The sequence below is a fragment of the Syngnathus scovelli genome, chromosome 7 (genome assembly GCF_024217435.2).
Source record: "Syngnathus scovelli strain Florida chromosome 7, RoL_Ssco_1.2, whole genome shotgun sequence".
Lineage (NCBI taxonomy): Eukaryota > Metazoa > Chordata > Actinopteri > Syngnathiformes > Syngnathidae > Syngnathus > Syngnathus scovelli.
This window is the reverse complement of record NC_090853.1, coordinates 4065736-4086679: the sequence shown is the minus strand read 5'-3', so window position 1 is coordinate 4086679 and position 20944 is coordinate 4065736. Positions and strand designations below refer to the sequence as shown.

General features: G+C 43.8%; 1 protein-coding gene across 7 annotated transcripts in view; it reads left to right on the top strand.

Moving 5' to 3' along the window:
* Positions 1 to 20944, top strand: part of nectin1b (nectin cell adhesion molecule 1b) — a 123313-nt gene that overhangs the window by 14025 nt on the left and 88344 nt on the right. For 3 of the 7 annotated variants that reach the window (XM_049726126.2, XM_049726130.2, XM_049726129.2), the window contains exons 1-2: positions 4645 to 5240; positions 7578 to 7613. The exons of 1 other annotated variant lie outside the window; for it this stretch is intronic. In XM_049726126.2, coding sequence (XP_049582083.1) covers positions 5186 to 5240; positions 7578 to 7613 — 91 coding nt within the window. In that variant the 5' untranslated portion in view covers positions 4645 to 5185. Of the gene's footprint in view, positions 1 to 4643; positions 5241 to 7577; positions 7614 to 20944 lie in introns of those variants that run through there. 3 more of the 7 variants (XM_049726128.2, XM_049726132.2, XM_049726127.2) reach the window with 3 other exon arrangements.

Below are 20944 nucleotides of genomic sequence, written 5' to 3'. Positions count from 1 at the left end.
TAGCTCAAACAAAAAGAAAAAAAAAAAGTTGCTCGTTACAATGTAGCCCTGTACGAGTACGAAGATGAATGAAATGAAAAATAATTTATAAATCTGCTCACCTTGGTGTCATCCATTAAAAGGTCAGGTCAGGTCAGGGATGTTAAATGTAAGAAATATGTGCTGGTTTACACCGATGAGGCGGACAAAGGGAAGCGACTACGATAACAGTAGCACAAAGAGACACTTTTTAGAAGGTCATCTACTTTCTTACGCAAGACTCGAGTTGTTTACTATCTTGATGGCCTTGAAAGGGATCGAAGAACGCAGATGCTTTTGACTGCAGTTACTTGGAGACTTAAGTGAGGCAGGTCCAAGAGCAGGAGCACATGGTCTAAAAAAATAGTTTTTTTTTTTGGTAGTGTGAATCCCTGAACCTGCTGGAAGTGGAGCTAAATGTTTCGAATGATAACAAATTTAAGGAAATTAAATGGTTTCACCCTTTCTCTTCATCGCACGTTCCACCAAGAGCTTAAAAGAAGCTTTTTGACATTCATGTCAGGCAATATGAAAAAAATGTACATGTTTCACGGTACAGTTTTTATCAGGGATGATAAATGAGTTCATACTGCGAGATGTATTTTTCCGACGCTTGGACCTCAACATGAAATAAGGTGGAGGCTTCTGTCGCCCACAGCGAGAATCGTTCAGACAGAATCATTTCGCCTTGCGACGGTTCTGCTGATGAGCCCGGTGTCACTGCCCACCCATTTACCGATAGCCCACCGGTCACTCGGCAGCGCTCTCATTTTCCCTCGGCAGTTCTTTGAAGCCCGAGACAGAAATTAAAGATCTGCAGATATCATCCGCCCATTTCTGGCTGCGCTCGGGCCTACCCGCCCGTCGAATATCACCTTTATTTCATTTGGATTTGAGTTATTTGAATTAATGAATATTCAGTTGTGTTTTTAACATAGTCGGTATTCTTCTTTCTGGTCATGTGACGTGAATGGACACTTGTTGCTAGGCAGTTTTCATGGGGCACAATCACTTCTGCCCCAAATATGAGTTTGAAATTGTAATGTTTTGGGACTATAGTGAAATATTTGAATGTAGAAGTCGTAATATGGGCAACAGAAACATTTTTGAGGGGCAGGGCTTGGTTTCTATTTTTCCAAGAGTAGCAGGATGAAAAATTCCACAAAAAGGGGATGGTGTTTATTAAAATCTAAAGGGTTTAAATGTCAAACTTGCGCTGTAATTCCGACAGTGATTTCATTCTGTGATGACATGACTCCAAGATTTGAATAGAACGTCACATCACAGAAATGAGTGACGCTCTTTACCAGCGGCAACTCGCAAACCGTCCTTGAGCTACGCTACGCGCTAATAGCTAATCCGGATTTTGGCTGTGACAGTGAACCTCGGCTAATTAATCCACTTTGATACATGCTTCGATACAGACTGAATAAGCCCACCGAGCCAGCGAGGCGGCTTCTGTCGGAAGAGAAGAGACCAACTTTTGGCTTATCTCTAAGACACAACCCCTGCTGAAAATTTGCATGTCGGCAGCGGATGGACTCACTCAGCAGTTTCTTGGAAATGTGATTCGGAATAAATATGAAGGACAGCGCTAGAATGCGGTGGGAGCTTATTTGTGAATTCCCAAGGCCCAATCAAAGCTGTGTAATGTATTAAACAAACTTTTACCTTTAATGTGTTTTTGACACAAACAAAAATGGTAAAAGTTACAATTACAGAGTGGATCAACTGTGGGACAAAAATAATCAATTTGTTTTTGCAAGCTCCGATGCCGCCAAGTTCAGGCAATCGTCTGTCATTGTGTTGTCATAAGAGATTTTATTTTTTTTACAAAATACCCCCAACAATCTTTTTTTGAAACAAGTCATAATGGACCATCGAGTATTTTTTCTGCGACACTCGAATGAAACAAGTACATTAAAGCCGCCACCTGCTGTGCTATTACTGACATCTTCACGTGAAAGCTATTGATTAGATTTGGATGATTGCTTAACTTGACAACTCCCTACCAAGAAGAGTGCCCATGAAGTGACTGCTAAAAGCAATTTTAGACATTATTCCTATGAAACTATGCACGGTAACAACTCTAAAGGATGCTTTATTTTATTTTTTTAATCTTGCAGTGGGCAAACATGGCCATCTATGAAGTGTCCTTGTGAGCCGGGCCTTGGTGATAAATGCATGCTGAGGCTAAATAAATCACAGCACGTAAATGGAAGGCATACAGTGCCGAGTGTCTTCATGCAAATATTTTTATTGATGGCCTTCTTTCGGATAATCGAAATAAAACGACTCGCCTCGGGGCGGGAGTCGAAAATAGCTCCCGCATCCTTCCTGCCGCATCTCGACACCAATCCATTCGGAGCTTCTTGTTTTTGTGCCTTGCATTAATTTACATTAGCGCTTTCCATATTTGTAGACGTGGTACTTCAGGGTGTTTTAATGGTAGAAAGTGTTTTTAAGTTTGGGTTTGAATGATTTAAAAAAGTCCCCACTATAGCTAACATTCATAAGCTAATGCTAGTAGCTAATGGCTAGTTGCCGTTAACTCAGCGTTAGAATAATAACAGTCAAACTCATGGTAGGAGAGTAAGAGAAGGTAATCTTGACAAATACCTTTTTTGAAAGCTTTTAACTTTACATAAAGTTTTTTTTGGCAACAAGCTAAAGCTAGCATTCACTGTAGCAAAGCTAAAACCACCGCTAACACAAAAGCTTATTCTCCTTTGCTAATGGCAGTTTGGATTCAAGTGCTGGTAGGGAGCAATTACTTCAAATAAAAGAACGATTTTTGGCAACTTGATTTCAGGGACATTTGATCTCTCGAAAGCACACACGGCGGCGCCACAAATGGCGTCCAACACGTGTCATTGTCATGCAATGGCACATGTCGCAGCTCATAATTTAGAGTGAAAATACACAAAGCGGGCGTCAAAATTGCTTGGATCAGCCGTGATTTTGTTACAACTTGGCTTGGAAACGTGCTCGGAAAACCCCAACAGATCCTCTCCGTGAAATGTTCCGCCATCACTCTTATTAAGTTCATTCCAGGTTTCAATTTGAGCCATTAGAAAACCTTAAAACAAAGCAAATAGTATTGCTTGAAAAAAAAAAAACACACAAGTACCTCCATCAAAGCGCTTCCAAAGATATTCAGCTAATTAGGCTACATCATGTCCCTGTTGGAATTCAACATCGACGTCGTGCAAACATCGCAAGGCATCTTAATGTAAAGCCGTGACGCCGACAAATGAAACTCTGCACACTCACTTCAAAGTGAAGCTGCGATCCTGCCAAGTCAATGTTTAGTTTAGTCTTGAAGTGGAAACTCTTTTCTAAAATGCCAGACAGGCTGAGTTGAAAAAATAAAAATTCAAACTACATGTAATATATGCCACAAAAATCGGTGGGAAGAAACACTGTCGGTTTTTCAGGTATTTTTCTGACAACTTTTTTTTACTTTTGATCCTCACAATCCATTGCTGCCTTGAGATCCTATTGACTCAAATCTATTGTGGAATCTGTTATTGAAAATCTCTAGTTTGAAATGAACTCCGGCTTGCATTTATCTTTCGTTTTATTTGCGGCTTTTAAAAAAAAAGATTTGTGAGCTCTGCATTAATTCATACGTAAAATCAAACCTTACAGCCTCATTTATATTTTGGGGGGGGAAACTTTACAGGAATAGCCAAGTGTTTTTACCCTTTTATAAACGTGCTGTGCTTGCGTTCCAGCAACAATTGGCGTATAATGTGAACTCGCTCACCTGTTCCTCAATATTGTTGTGTTTTTACAACGACCGACACGGAAACTTTACAATATGCACACATGTTGGGGGGATAGTCGAATGCTTCCCCGGTGGGTGTTTTGAAGACAGCCATGCGGCATTTGAGACAACAAAACTTGGCAACGCTAATGAGCTACCAAACCAATTTGGCCATTTTATTTTGGTCATTTAAAGCGGCGGTGCCACTTTCATGGTCATTTTGCAGTCACGTAACGCTTCCCCAGCGGTGTTGTAAAAAGTGTGAACATAGAAACGATACAACTGTGGATGTGGGTATTATTAAAGTGCTTATGCATGTATATAACTGGAGGCTACACTCCTAAAGGATCCAATAAGAATTGCCATGATTTTACTGCCTCTGGCTACTTGGGGGAATATTTGTATCCTATGTGGGGAACTGGAGACCATTATCAGATATGATTGCTTGGTTGATTGTGTGAGTTTATCTAATATATTAAAAGTCGCCAGAGTTTGAATGCACATAACATGAAAGCAAATGGCAAAGTTTACAAGGAAGGAGAAAAAACATTTTGGGGAATGGAACAGTCGAATTTCAATAGGGGAATATGGGTAATAAGAAATAAATAGCGATGACAGAACTAATATACTTCCGTACGTGTGATTTGAATATTTGTTTCCCCATTCACACGCAAGTATTATGTAATATAGTACTGTACATTAAATGTAAAACAGTACTTAAGTATAATTCGAAGCGCTGGTGCGCGCTCGCGTGGACGCGCATTTTGGCGGGCCGCGTCGCATCCCATCCTTCCAGCGTCCCGACTCCTCCCCCTTCTGTGACGTCAGTTTCCCTGTGGAAGGTAGAGCGGGAGGAGGGGACGCTCACTCGCTAGCTCGCTCGCTCACTTACTCACTCGCTCGCTCACTCAGCCGGCCAGTAGTCGACTGTTCGGGAAGCAGCCGCAAGCACACGGCCGTCACTTGCGTGGAGCTCCACGGTGTCAATCGGAAATCGAGAACCCGACTTTCTTTCCGGGAGACATTTGCGGATCTTTCCCCGCCATTCTCCCAGCGCCACCGCGGGGAACTTGACCCAGCTAAGGGGAATCGGGACGCCGAAGTGTTGGGAAACTTCCCCTCCGGCCATCGATCCAGAGACTTGGATGGAGCCAGAGCGGCGCGCTTGAGGCTCAACTCGAAACCGCTGTGGAAGTCAAGCGTGGAAACCCTCCTGACTTTTAGATGATCCTCTAGTTTGCTTTTTCTGGCTTTGGAGGTAGCAGTCCAGTTCAGTCCAGGGGACCCCCCACTTTCTTTTTTTTTTTTTTGCCCCCACAAGTGGGATTTGCGCAAGTTGCATGCTCGCTCTTTGTGCACGGTTCTAACGCAGAAGACCCCCGGGAGAGTTGAGGTGCCATGGCGCAGCTGTGTGCGGGGATTTGCGTGCTCCTCTTGGTGCTGCACGTCCAAGGTAATGCCCATTAAAAACAAAAGAAAACTGACTTTTAACCTTGTTTATTTGTTTATTTTCATTTTGTTGTCACGGACATTTTTAGTCATTGCATGGATCAATGCCCAGGCCAATCCGCATAATATTACATTTGGAGTGTATTTGCTGCAGAGCAGTTATTTCGCGTTAACAAAAAAAAGTGTAATTACGTGGATGATCGGCAGATGGCGTTGTGAGCGAGGCACTGCAAAGTTAGGCTAATTTAGATTTGAGTGGGGGGAGTGGGGGGAGTTGGAATAAAAGCATCCTCTGCTCTCCAGTTGTAATGGGATGAATCTCTTTAATGTAATGACTCCCCCTCCCTTCATCCTCTCTTGTCCAAATCCTTTATTCCGCTTTGTGGATTCGACCCTGTTGCAGTGGGAATGTTGCGTCTCGGAATATATTCCAGCCACTGACTACTGGCTGTATGTGCTTTTGCACATTAAAGCCTGTCAAAGGCAATTTAAACTCAATAAATGTCTGTGGTCAGTGGTGCTCCTCATGGAAAATGTGCCATATTCCCCATTTTTCTCCCCCTAAAAAAAAGGCCCTGAGGCTCCTCCTCCTGTTCCAAGGTGAAAAAACAAGGAAGATGTCGACCCCGCTCGCTGGTGTGTTTTAACAGCGATTGGATACTTTGATCACAAAGAGCTCCGTGTGATTTACAGTGAGATGATCCCTTTGCTTGTGGAGAAGATCAGGATTAGTCCCGTTCCCTTGTGTGTGTGTGTGTTGGGGGGGGGCATGTGAAGCAGTTCAATCAAGGCTGTGTGTGGAAAATGTGTCCAGAATTGTACTTGAGGCGTTTCGGGGAAAGTGAAAGGAAGAAATCAGGTGCCAAATGAGATTCTCCTAAGCGTGCGTTTACACGCAAAAAAACGTTCTGATGTTTTGCCACAGTTAGAGAAATTGGCGTCGCATCCAAATGAGGTCGTAGATGCATCAAAAATCGGATTTGAACAGCGAAGCTGCCGTCGTTAATCAATTGAGGCCAAAAAAAAAAACCCAATTTATCCCGTTACATTTTTTTTTAACAAGACCTGAGCAGTGGGAAGTGGAGATGTGTGAACACGCAGATACCGATTCAGCCTGTTAATTGTTCAGACCAAATGAAACGATCAAGAGCCCACATTGGTTTATTCCACAGTTTCATTTTGAACTGGGAGTTAATGGAAAAAAGCTGCTGTCTGAATCATTGTCTGTCAGACACGTAGCAACAAGAATTTGCTCTCAGTGGCCCCCGGGGGTTAAAGGGCGTCGCTGTAAATGCCCAGCCTCTTTTTTAAGTCCTTATTGATATACAGCCTGTTCCCTAGTCGATCTTCACTGGAGTGGGCGTGTCCCGGGCTTGCAGCGGGACGCCCTGCGTCGTCAGAGGGAACGCTGCCCGATAAACCCACACGCCAGATTCCAAAACAGCGAAGGCGCGCCAAAACGATGATCGGCGCGCGCGGGTAATACGAGCGCCTGCTGTCTTTGGCAGGCCGCGAGTCCAGACTTTCGATTTAATTGGAATCCTCCGCCAGGTGGTGGCCGGCGGAGGTACGGCTCTGATGTCTCTCTTATTTAGCGGGAAGCAGTGAGTTATTAACCAAGACGTAGGGCGAGTAGAAATCACATCCCGGACGTCCTTGGCGCGAGTCGGCGCGTTGGCCGCCAGAGCGTGTTTCTGCGCGGCTGGCCCTTTAAGTCGAGCCACGCGTCGTCGTGATCGACGGCTCCATTGTTCAGGTGGCCGGCCGTGGATTTCGGACCAAAGCCGAGTGCGGTCGGGCGGGTCGGAGGCCACTGGGGGCACTGGAAGGTCTTCCTCTGGATGTTTGATGATGACTCTGGCAGGAAAGTGCCGGGGGATGCACATGTGTCTTTAATTAGCATGCTGACGTTGCACATTTTTGACCTCAGCCATTTGTTGGTTTGCTGGTGATCCAAATTACTTTGACACAGCGTTGAGAAAGCGGCAAGTTGTTTGCTAGGCGACATCATTCCCCAGAGTGTTATTCCGAAGCGTAATTGGGCCTTGGTGGAGGTATGCGCCGTTGTTTGTTGAGCAGACAAACTGTTTGGATCCAGGAATGAAGGACTAATTGTGCCATCTTGCAAAAAAAAATTTGTCTGGGAGGTGTCAAGATGAACAAATAAAAAAATGTTTGCTTTTTTTTTTTTTGGTGGGGCCTGTTGAATTCCGCCAAACTTTCTTAAATACATTCAGTTTTGGGGACTTGGAGGCAATCACCCGCCCAAAATTTCACACTTGAAAGTTAATATTTGAATGAGAAGCCATGAGACATTGCTGAATTTTTCTCAATTTCCCAGGGAATGATGCATCACAAATGTCGAGCCTCGGTGGAGGTAAGCCCCGGTTTGTTTTTTGCTGGAAATTAACCTACAATAACAAAGCTCTTCCACATTGTTGTGATGGGACTCCTTCCATTTGGTGGACTTTCCCGCCATTTCTTTTAGTTTCCCAGTGAATGGTGCATGAGGACTGTGGAGCCCTGGTGGTGGTGGTATGACTCTGCTCTTTAGATTTAGCTGATCCAGGGCTTGTTTTCCCTACTTTGCTTAACAATCTAAAATAACTCTTTCTTTTCTTTCTTTGCTAGAGGAGGCATGTACTTGTTCATTTGCTGATGCAGCGATTTAAGATCAATTGAGAACTGCTTAACCGAAATGGGACTTGGGGAGAGTCCAGGTCAATTTTGGAATTTCCTCAGCAACACAGAAGCGACTCCTTGAAAACGAATGAAAATTGAAAATTCATGCAAATGTATGATGTCGTGTGTTGTCATTTTGGCGCTGGACCAAATTAAGACTTGCCTTGGCGGAGGTCCGCGCTCACGCTAGCGTCATTCGGGTTTCGCTTATTTGCTCGTTTGTGGCAATTTGTCCCCCACGCCGACGGCGAAATCGCACGGGGATTGTAAGGCTTGATAGTTTGAGAGTGACTACTAATTGCTGTGATTCCGCCCTCCTCTGGGGGGCATCTCCTTTCGTGATGGATGGGCAGCAGCGTCCCCGGGAGAATTGCTTGAAGGCGAGCTGACGGGAGATTAAGCCGCGGCGCTCTCTCTCTCTCTCAGGCGCTGCCGGCGGGAGCTAATGGAAGCGCTCGCTTCCTCGCTCGCTCCGACTTGTCTTTGAGCGTTCGGGGCTCGTTGTCGGCGGCGACGGCGCTGCTGTCAAATCTCTCCCAGAACGCTGCGTGAAATGGAAAGTTTAGATTCCGTTTTGTCTGCCACGACTTGCCCCGCAGTAATATCCGAGCTTTCAAAACCACTTTTATTCAGTCAAAAAAATATTTGAATTGCTTTCTTTGTGTTTCCATGCCGCAGTTTGTGGAATCAATTTGGTAACGGTTGCGTAATGTGGCTGCCTCACACTCAAGCCACACTTCTAACCCCTAAATAAACAGTGCAGGTCAACTTCTAGCATTAGCGGACATTACAATGCTAGTGTTTGTTGCGTAAGTCCTCCTTGACAGTAGGTGGCGCTATATTGCGCCTGTTGGCGAATAATTAGTCTGGAAAAAGTGGTATCAAACATTCATTTTTTCTGAAAGGAAACTCTCTTCCCTTCTATTTATTTGTCTTTTGTTAGCAAAACAAAGTTTATATTCCGCTCGGGCTAGCTAGTTGCCTAGCGGTAATTTGCACTCTCAAAACTTCTTTTTCACTTAAAGTATTTGAATAGCTTTTTCTTTCCACGTTGGAGTTCAAACAGGCCCGCTTGGCGTTTTGCTTATAAGGTCGCATTTGGACGGGCGGGCCTGAATAAAACATGACATGAAAGCGCTAAAAGTGAGTGCTAGCGAGAGCGCCGGCCCTCCACGCGCTAATACAATCGCGAGAGAGAAAGAATGAATGATGAATTAAGTTCAACCCCTGCCTGGCCCAAGCCCGGAATCTGCTTACGGGTGAGACTCCAGTCATGATGAGGAATAAATGAATGGTTGAAATTCCCAGCTGAGCAGTTTAGCCGTGAATTTGTTCTCTGTCCTTATTCCTGCGCGCTCAGGCTAATATCACCTGGAGTATTTTGACTACTTGTAGGCAAAACCCACGGATCGGTTTAATGAAGACGATTTTATGCTCATTGCTAGACACTCACTTAGCAGCACCTCCTGGAAAGTTGGAATAAATTAGCCCTCAACACTTGTTAAACTGGTTAATATTAAATCGGGCTGACATTTAGCCCTATCTAAAAACTCTTGAGGACAGATGTCAGAAAATGAAAGCCATTTTGGTTTGAAGCAGATATTTTTGGCTATTTTTTTTATTTTCCCTCTCTGGAAAGTTAGCGAACAAAAAAAAATGACAAGATGGACGTTCCAAGGACCCGTAGTTGAAATTGAACAGGAAGTCCTTTTTGTATTTTGGCCCGATTCAGCTTCAGGACCAATCCGAAGCTGCTATAGGAGCTTTCTTGGCTGATCATTGCATCACAGTTGAATAATTTATTCGCCGATTTGCCATGAAAAGAGAAATGAAATCATGTTTAAGATGATTGACAAAGACAATATGTCACGAACGTAAGATGGCAGGTTGTTCGTATTTGGTCTTGTCTTGCTTCTTGGTAGTCGCTATGTCGTATCAAGATGAGGTGGGGGGGAAGGGGGGGGGGGGGGGGGGGGGTTACTCCAGCTCTGTGCAATTTTCTGCTTTAAAGCCTTGACATTCCACTCTGTTTCAACCGGAATGGCGGAATCAGCAAAGCCAAGCAAAAGAGGAAATCAATGAAGGGGATCAAATCTCGCCCCGAGCTTTTCTGATTCGGCATTAATCTGTCCTCAACATTTCTTCTTCTATTTAGCAGACAGATTCTTGTCGAGGGATTAAACGGTTAAAATCCCGCTCGATTTGACTCTCTCCGTCCCGCGCGCTTTCTCTTCTGTGTTTGTCGGTTCCGGCGTTGTTTGATAGGCTTGTAATGCCTCCTAAATTGATCTTAATCTTCTCCAAAGTAATGTTGGAGGAGATCTGACAGCTGACATTTTTTTTTTTTTTTTACGCATTAATCGGTTCGCAAATAGCTGATAGGACTGCTACGAGTCTCTTCGGTTGTTACCATAGCGACAACCTTTCTCAGCATACACTACGTCGACGACAAAGTAAATGATATTTATTTCTTTACGTGATGTTTAGTGGAAGCAAATGCAGCCTTTTCATGTACAAGATTTCAAATTCTCGACTGGGGCGTTAAATGGCTGGTTCGTAAGAGATTGAAGGCCGATAATTCCGAACACTTTGAAGGCTGTAGGCTTTTAAAATAAAGCAGATTTGCTCTCCTCCATTAGTTCTTGTAACCATTCCTCCAATAAGATGCGGGCTAAAGAGAGTTTGGAGGACACAAGCACGAAACAAAATACGGTTAGCCAATAGCGGTTAGTCGATAGCGGGTGCACGTCAAGCTGTTGAGAATGACAAGGTAGAAACTATTTTATTAAAAAAAAAAAAAAAAATTGTTGACCAGCCCAAAAAAAATATTAGTTTGCCCATCTTTATTTATTTTTTTAGATAAGGTTATAAAAATAGAATGACTTTATTTGTAAATAAAAGAGCTAACATTTGTGAGGTTTGGCTAGCCAACAATTGAAAGTTGCATTTGCTTATTTTGGATCTTAAAGAAAGGTTAAAAAAAAACGTTCTTTTTGTTGCGCTATAAAAATGAGTTGTCAGTTTGGAAAAACAAAGACTCTAAAAAATGACCCCAAGGAAGTCTCCCGGCCACCATTTTGAATTGAACTCGCCAATTGATTAATTTCCTCTCTTCTGGTTGTTTTCCTGATTATGAAATATTTGAAACAATGACCCTGTCTTTTTTTATCCTCGAATGAAGACGTTGTTACGTCAACACCAACTTATTTTTCCAGCATGTCGTGAGATTTATTTCAGATTTCGGGAATGGTGGCCACATCCAAATCGTGACTCAAACCATCCGTTCCCGCCTTCCTCCATATTCTGTCAAAGCTGCCCCCCCCCTTTTGATGAAAGTCTTTAACTCTTAAAACGTAGCGCTAACTTCACGCTCCAGAAAAGTAAGCTGTGATGAAATTTCCATCCTCCCCACGCACGCACGCGTGTGGCTCCTTCGTCAGATTCCGCTGCCAGACTTTTACATCTTTTTCCGAGCCCACCCTTCGCCGACCCCCCCCCCCCCTACACACACACACACACACACCAAAAACGTCTCCTATCTCAGCTCTCCCCGCCGAGTCTCTGCACTCGCAATACAAAGGGGGGGCTTTGTTGCATGAAATGCTTCCTTTTTTTTTAATGACTAATGTTGGCTCATTTAATATGCCGCGATGATATCTCTCCGGGAGATGACGAGGCTTCAAAGTATCGGCGTGCTTGTAAACGGGTGTCGGCTCCGGTTTTGGCAGCGGCGAGGAAGGTTTTGCATCAAATAACACTGGTTTGTTGTTTCCCACTGGGGGATATTCGGGATTCGTAGCAGAGGTGAGAGACTTGACTTGAGTCTCTAATTGCCTATTTTAGGACCTGGGACTTGCTCGGCTAAAATAGAACTCAAATGGAAAACAATAGGATAGAAACAGCGAGCTTGACTCTGCTTGGTATTGAAATCCACTTTTTGTTGTGAATGTGCGCGCAAAGCTAGCAACACAGCGACGTTGCCAAATTTAACATGCAGGTCAGGGTTGAGAGAGTCAGTTGTTAATTTGAGCATAAAATTGCTGTTGGCTCTGTTTTTATGTGTCGCTACTCCAAATGAGTCAAGTAGCCGTTGGTTGAACGTTTATAATCACCAAAACAGGTAGGCTAATTTCTGTTAGCGTTCCGTACAGCGATTCACATCATACGTTAGCATTAAGCTAGCTCACTTTGATTTATATATTGTATGTATATGTATTATTGCGAGTGAAGTCCAGGAGTAGAATAAAAATAGACAACACGGTGACCTGCAATGTGGCATTGATCCTCCCGTGTTGCCGTCCGTGCCGGATCCAAATGGCACTAATGCAGCTAGCAATCGATAGCCCGGTTTTCAACCCCCGCTGCATTTCAGTGCGATGTTTGCGTAACGTCAGGTGTCAAGCGGCCTTCACCCGCTTGCTTTTATTAGCCACCACGACGCCCTGTAATACCTCTTTGGAGAAAATGCGCTACACAAATAGCTGGCTGGCTTTTGAATCCAAAGACCCCCGGGAGAGGGACGAAGCTAGCACCGGGCTCCCTCGACGCAATTAGACGAGCGAAGCAAACACGCTAATGCAAAACACACAACACCGAGCGAGCTGACGTGAAAGAGACGAGACGATTGCGCCTCCGGAGTGGAAGGCTTCTCACCAGGCCACTGCCGCATCCCAAATGTATTATTTATGTGACGGACGAGGGAGGACTCCCACTTGCCTTATTTATTTACTTTTTGCTGTTTTACTGACACAAAGATGAATAAATCCGGTGTTATTATTCTTATTTATTTATTTATTTTTAGAACTTGGTGAGGAAAACATGTTGAGTCGTAGTAAGGAGCTCACGTCTTGAAGTAAAGCCACAGGTTGACTTTCTTCTCTGGGTTAAGCTCATTAAATCGTCTCGAGATTATGTTTGTTTGTGCCTTTGGCTCCGGTTTAATTTAAAGTGTAGCGCCTTACAGACTCCTTTTTGTATTTACACATTCAATTTATGCCATATGTAAAGCTTTTAATAATTGGACAATTGTTCAACCCTACTGAGAAATACATTTGGGAGTAAATGAAGACAAGAACGTTCTAGCCTTTGAAATTTTAATGGCCAATGGTAAAACTGTGAAATGAAATGTGCCCTTTCGGAAAGCAAAGATTGTATCGCTGCCAAAATATTGAACTTTTAGCATCTTTAGTCATGCCTCGAAATAAATTCCTGCTCTTCTCGCCACCCACCTCCGCATCCCGCCCTCCCTCCCTCCCTGCCTCCCCCTTCGCCTCTTGCAGCTGAATAACTTTTCAAGGGTTTTTCCACATGGGAGCGCACGCAGACATCTTGCCTCAGCTAGCGGAATCTTGAAAAATCCCGCTAGTCGGCATCACGCTGGGGGAGCCATTTTGTATCCCGCCGTGATTGTCAGTCAAGCGGAGAAGATGACAAATGTCACGTCGAGGGCGGCGACCCCTGAAGGTCAAACGTGTGTTTCAGAGTTAACATGACGCTAAATTATGCGGCAACAACTAGCTGGGGAGTGGAGCTTCTTGCTTTCACTTCCAACTGTTTTCAGAGCAGACTTGTCTGTATCACAAGCCACGTTAGAGCGTTTTGACTGATCTCGTAAGACTCACGGAATTTTGGGTTGGCGACCCTTCTCCTTCTGGAGTTTGTGGCAGACAGAATTAAATAGTTTTAGCAAAAGTAGCAAGTTGTCCAGGTGCTGAAGAGGCAAAGCAGCCCCAGACTGTCTTGATCTTGTTGGTGGATGGATGCGTTAAAATGTGCTGGAACTTCATAATACAAATAATTAATAAAAATAATAAAAATTGAAATAATAAAAATAATAATAAATAATAAAGATATATGATGTAATTTGTACTAACAAACGGGTAACTAATCAACAGGAAAGAATAGTTGCCAGCCTCAAAAAAGGCTGGTCCAGCTAAGCTAAGCTTAGGGTTGTGTGATGAAGATGGAAAAAAAAACAAAAACACAAATAGCTCTTTGTTTACAAGCAATTAAAAAGTCAATTTGCTATCAGGGCTTTATAAAAATAAAAATAAAACGAAGCTTGCATGTAAAAAGGAAAGTTAGGAGATGAAGATCCTCATGTTGGCCCCGCAGGGGGATTGGACCCGCTGTTCCCCAACGTGGCCGACGTCCAAGCATGATTCCAGTTCGCCTCGCTCTCCCGTTCTTGGCGTCGTCTCCCTTTGAACATGTCGAGGACGCTTGTATCAATGAGAGCTCATTAATTTTTTCCAGCTGTATTTTTTTTTTTTCTCCCCCTGTCGGGAAAGCCACTCAACACTATCTTTTCTCTTTTTTGCGTAATTGTGACTTAATGACATGGAAAAGTGAGAATTAAATTAACAGCGCCGTCGTTTGCTGGAATTAATTTTTTTTTTTTTTTAATGAGTCTAATGAGCTATTCAAAGGCACAGTGAGCCTTTTTTTCACCCCCCGAAGTGGATCTGCGTTGGCCACTACCCGGTCAGTCGCAATAACAAACGAGCCCACCCGTCACCCTGGATTGGTCGCCAGTCAGTGGGAGGGCATTTGGCGACCATTCAAACTTGCATTCCCATCCACCGCTCGTCTGAATGAAAGTCAGCTGAGGGAACCACGACGCTGGCAGTGACCCACATTTTTTGCTTAGGGCGAGTAAAGAAATCTAGTTGTGTTGCGTTCCATCTCTTTATCTGGAGGAGGGATTTAAGGGTTAATTCTATCGATTGGATGGCGGGATTTACCACCGTAATCCTGCCTGAAGTTCTGCTCTCCTCACTCTGTTTTGTTGGGGGGGTGGGATGTCTGTGTGTATATTTATTTGAATGATTGTATGTTGACAGAAAAGTTTGTTGGATTCCAAATTTTCACCACTCCTTGTTTTTCGAATGTCAAATTTTGAAATGCACTCTTTGGGCGTGTGTTTGTTTTAACTGTGTGTGTGTGTGGGGGGGCGTGTTAGGCCTCGAAGGCATGACCGTGGAGCACGTCCCAAACGCGAGCCGCTCCGGCCCCGCCTCCCGATCCTGACCCACTTTTCTCCTCGCCGCTCATCGCTGGCTGTTTAATTGCCGCGCGGCACACTGAGGCCATCTGCTCCGACTGAAGCCCGGTCGCTATGGAGATGCCGGGAGGCTTTTCGGATTTGCCGTAGAGTGACCGAGAGCGAAATGGAGGTCAGGCGAATGGGCAGGGCCAGGCCGGGTGAGCCGGACATTCACAAGGTGGTGCTAGGACAGCACCTGGGAAGTGAATTATGCACAGTGGCTAGCACAAGAAGCTAACGTAGCGCTCAACATCGTCTCCGACGACACAATAGAAGAGCCAACGCTGTAATGCTTAAACTGTTACGAAAACCATCCTAAAAATACATTACACAAATTCTAAATGAAATCTATTTAAATATTGGGATCATTTTTTTAAAAGATGCAAAGCAAAAGATACAAATATTATGGAGGGGAAAAAAGCAAATGACTAAAAGACTGAACAAATTAAAAACTAAAAATAATTTTGATAAAAACGTCATGACTTCCCCTCATGCTGTAATTTCCTCAGACAAGCAAAGCGTGTCGTTTTTATTCCATCTTAAGCTTTAAGTTTGCCTTTTTTTTCCGAGTTAATGTTTCTAACAGATACTTTGGCACGGACCAGAATGGCGCGGTGAGGTTTTGCAGGAATTTCTTAATGTTTACTCGTCCCGCTAAAAGGTCAGTATTGGTAGCTGTCATTTTCTGAGGCGCCATTCATAGGTCAATAGCTCATTAGAAATCCGCCGGCGTTTGTTTCACTCGTGTCACAAAGATGCCACTGTTTGTAACTCAGGATGGGCTCCTGAATGCCTCGGAAAAGACATACAAACTGAATAGAGACAAAATATTAGGAAATATTAAAACTGTAAAATTATTAGAGTAAAAATACTAGAAAAAACTAAGAATCACGGTTTGACACATCTGTCTCTGTCGATGAAGGTCACAAATCACGTTTGTCCATCTCCTGGTGGCAGCTTATCACCACGTGCTAGATTAAATGCTAGCTCTATGGAGGACGGTAATTAATTTGTGCGATACTTTAAAAGTTTGAGGTTACCGGCTGCGCTAAGCCCCATCGCTCATTTTTTTTTTTTTTTTGAAGGGATGGTAGGCCTGTTTGTCCAGAGCATCGAATGATGTGACATGAAAAAGCAAAGAAGGATTTGGAGCATCACGGAGAACCGTGGCCGACTGCGCTTGCCAAAGCGCTGATTGCGGTTTGAACGGCGGCCATGTTCATTAGCGCTCTTCGCGCTTGTGATATGTTTAGACAAAGGACGCCTGCCTCATCTCTCCTTGACTGGGCGACTGCCTTTTATTGGCCGCTCTTACGCAAACAAGGCCCTTCGGATCAGGTTGTGGCCTTGCTTCTGTTTTGCATCATTACATTTTTGGCTCGTCCACTTTACAGCGGCCCATTCTGTATTTGATTATTGCCTGACTGGAAGGCTTCAATCTTTATTGAATTTATAGAAAAATCTGAAGGGCAATATTTGGGAAAAAAAATTATTGAAGAAAAAAAAAACACAAATTATAAAGACAAAAAATATCTCACATAGGACATGATGCTGAGACAAAAATTACAAAAAACCCACAAATATTAAAATTATAAAAATATTACACAAAAATACCTAAAAAAGATAACCTTGTATCAAAATATACAAAATTTCTCACAATCACAACACTCAAAAAATAAAAACATATATATTATAAAAATACTATAAAAAAAAATATGTAACATTGCTCTTTGTGTGACCAAAATATTACAACAGAATATACAATTAATCTGAAAAAAAAAACAAAAAAACACATTGTATATTATTTGTGCAAAAAGCAAATGTAGTACGAGTCGGAAAATCTAAAACAGTGTAAATTAGGCGTGCCATATTCACTGTGCCTTCCTCTTGTTGGTATTTTACTTCACTTTACATCTTTCACAAGACATTACATACCTTAGAAACAATAAATCCAATTTGCAAACAGCAATAACAACCACGTGAAATATAAAGCCCAGGGCTGGCTCGCGGCAAAGAAGTGGAAAAGCATCGTCTGATTCCGAAGCTTCCACTCGGCTCTGTGATGAATGCTAACAGACACCCTGTCATACATATCTGCGGCTAATAGCGGCTTCGGTATTCATCAGCCGGCTCATCTCCCCTAAGACTCCGTGTGGAGAATATACGCATTCCCGCCGTGTTCTCTGTGAACCCCCAGCAGCGCAAAATCAGCCCATGTGCAATCACAACAAGCAGACGATATCAAAAGAGAAACACAACAATCGCTGCGGGAGCGAGTCGGGAGGGCGGAGGCTGCTTAAAACCAGGCCGCCGTTTCTGTTATTTCCCAACTAGATGAGACGTGCTAATAAAGTCGGCGGGTGGACTGGCCAATAGAGTTTTTTTTTTTTTTTTTGCAAGAAAATACTCTGCGTGATGTCGGAATAAAAAAAAACAGGACTATTTCTGGGCTGGACTGCGAATAGCAAGAACCTTTCTCCGCGATACATCCGAGTACTTTAGTCCCGCAGGAGTTGGGTGCTGTTATTGTGCATTAAAAGCATTTCAGAATCTCAGCGACATGAATAGCCTCTTTGTACTCTAATGCGCCGACTCATTTGTTTATCTTTTACCGATGCGAGAGTTGTGAATGACGAGCGGATTACGGGCTTTACCGTAACTTTGCTGTAATTCCGCCTCTTTGTGCAGTTACTTTGCTCGGTCTGAATCCGGTTCTCACAGCTTCGTGGCCCTTAATAAAAAGGGATCTTAATTGAATTTTAGTTTCTGATTAGGAAAGAAAAGGATGCCTATCTTAATGTCAAGCTAACCATGCTAACAGGCGGAGATGACTTCACGTAGGAGGACATCCAGAAGGGATTATTCAAATACACTCGTTTAATATTCCGAGTCGGTAATGTCAGATTATTCCCCCGCCGTAACTTCGACCTTAGATTTACGATTCATATTTATGGGGGGTTGTCAGGAGCCGGCGGCCTACGATGAATCAACAAGGCTTCAGCCACGGAGAGTTGCGTGATGTCGTAAATCAGTATCCAAAGCAGGAGAGGGAAAGAAATCCCACCTAGGTGCGCAAGAAGGAGCCAATTATGGAGTCGGTAACCTTCCCACTTGCACCGCATGCTGCGATCTGGGGGATTACCAGTGTGCCCTCAGGGGGTGCGCTGGATTAAAATTGTAATGTTGGATGTAATTTAAATATCGGCAAGGTGTCAAATTAACGTGGCACTATAGCCGAGTACATTTTATGCTCTCAAAATATTATGAATATTTCAAATGTGTTTAAAAATATACTATGGGTTGTTTCGGTGTGCCAACTCTGTCATGTTTGAAGTAGCGCATGGTATAAAAGATATATGGGAAATCACATTCCGTGATATATAATTGATGTCAAATTTTGCTAAGTGGGGTTTGTTACAATTTGTTTTATGGAACAAAAAAATTGGTGGGATTTTGAAGGGGGTGCACAGCTTACATTGTTTAGTGTGTTGAGTTGTTGAATAGTGGTACGCCAATTTTCTTGCAATTCATTTTTAGTCAGTTGGACTGTGTTGCCTTGGGAAAGTGGTGCGCCAACTCCCTCACGGTGTTCAAGAATGCGTGTGGTATAAAACATTTGCGAAATATTGTTCCCCGATGTAAAATCAATACAGCAAGTGTAGTTTGTTTCCATATACTTTTGACTGACCGGATTATTTTGCCGTTGGAGCTGAATTTACGAACCTTGTCGGAATGTTGAAAAGGGTGCGTCGGTTAAAATGTTCAGTAAAGGCTTCTTGCTCCCCGCGGTGCTTTTTACATGGGAGGGAGGCACGCATGGCAACAGCGTGTGCGCATGGATGTCTTTCAGGTCGACTTCTCGAAGTTGCGTTGGGATGTGGAGTTATTTTTAGCTACGGGAATGGGCTGCTTCCCATGCAATGTGTCAGGGGCAGCATCATGTTAAAGATTCAGTCAGATGGTCCTCAACGCCGGGGGCGCAGGGATGAGTTTGTACCCAGCGCTGGAAGGCGTGCGGGGAGGGGCGGGGGGTGCGCTGGGTCACGTGCTGACCTCATTGTGCGCACGAGTAGGCTTTAGGCTCGGCGGCATCACGGCCGCCGTAAACGGGAGACTGAGTGACTTATCTGGGAGGCGGCTTACTGTGAAAAAACCAACTGACTTCCCCGACACAAATAAAGCAGAGACAGAAACGTTTTTCTTGATCCGTTCGTAAAATTGGGAGAGATTTAGTATTTTTATCCTTGGAAAAGGGAGCTGACATGCTTTGTTACGCTCCGCGTCTCCTCCCTGCACACCCCCTCCCCTTCCTACATCAGCTTCCAATTGTGTAGCTAGAAAAGTCCGATTGGTGTTTTATTCTATTTATTTTTTGCGGTTAATGTTCTTCTACCCCTCATTTGATTGACATGTCGGCATACACGCAGATGACGTTTTGCCAATTAAAAAAAATAATGGTTACGATGGTCAGCCAGATCAGACACCTGAAAAACGTAATTTCCAGAAAAAATCTTACCACAATCGTGCCATTAGATATTACACACTGCGCAAAGTCAACAAATAAATAAATAAATAAATTTCCAAAAGTACAATTCTATAAACCACAGTAAGTAGGAAGAACCTTAAACTGGCTTAAGATGGAGACTTCCCACGTTGGGGTGGCTATTAAATGTCCAGTCTAGTGGTTTTTTACGCTTGTGTTGATATGAACATTAGCCTCATAAAAGTCTCCCCACCACCTCCACCCACTCCCTTGGCCGTTCCAACATCGCAGCTGTCCAACTTCCTTCAGTGGTGCATTAACTCCTGCTGGCTGGAAGCAGATGCCGGCGGGAAAACAAAGAAGGGGGGTTACTGTCGTTGCGTAGGTGGTGATGAGAAGGGCGAGGGAGGGTTAATAACGCTACTCAAGAGGGTCAGCGATGCCGTCTCCAGGTGCGCTTGAGCATACTTGGACTTCTTTTGTCGCCCGTCCCCGCCTTTCACGTGGTGTGCCACAAAGAACGTTTTAATACACACCGCAAAAAGAAAGGAGCTCCTGTCCCCACATGAGACACTCTTTGAGGGACAGATAAAAAAAAAAATCAAGTCTTCAGGTGCTGTACGAGTAGAAGCGACATCACTTCAAACCAAAAAGCCTGCAGACTTGCCGGCTCTTTTCTGGCAAGTGCACTTTGTAAGACTTGTATTTTTTGCGTGGGTCCGCTCATGATTAACAAGCGCACCAAATGGAACCATTTTTGCGTGGCCGTTTATATAAAAACAAAATTGTCTCTTTCAATACCTCAGCACTTCAAAACGACGGTATCTTTTGTTGGAAGATTCAGTTATTTTCCTAGCCTTAAAAGCAAAAACAGGAACAAAAGTGCTTTTCTCCGGAAAGCTGCGTCACGGAACATAACGTCAAAGTTTCGGTTGCTCCATCCCGCATAAACGTGCATGTTTGGGCAACAACACGAGCTGAGTGGGTCGAAGGAGCGGCTGACTGATAAAATAGTTAAATCCAACACTCTATTTGGATTAACCCCAAAAAACGCCCTCACCGCTCCCATCAATTATGCCGCGCGCGGCTCACGAGGAATTGTCCGCGGGTCAGCGGCAAACGTCGATATCGCTTACTACCGTTGCCTCTCGGCTGCTTATCGACGTTCATTTCGCGGTGGCCTCCTGTAGGTATTAAAGCTTTTATGGCGCGTCTATTAGCAATGAAGCATTTCACAAAGGATCGCCGCTGCGTTTAACGGGATCTTCACACATCATTAAAAGTGTTGCGTTTGCTTTTTTTTCCTAAATATAAAGCTTTAATTATCCTGAAGAATAGCACTTAACCTTTAAATCGACATCAGCAGCCATGATTATTAACGGGGAAGCACTTCATGTGCAACATGCTAGCATGACGCCGCTAAACCAGGCCTGGGCTTACTCGTTAACCCATCAACTTCTCACCGTACAGACAAATTATGAAATGGGAAACGCCGAGA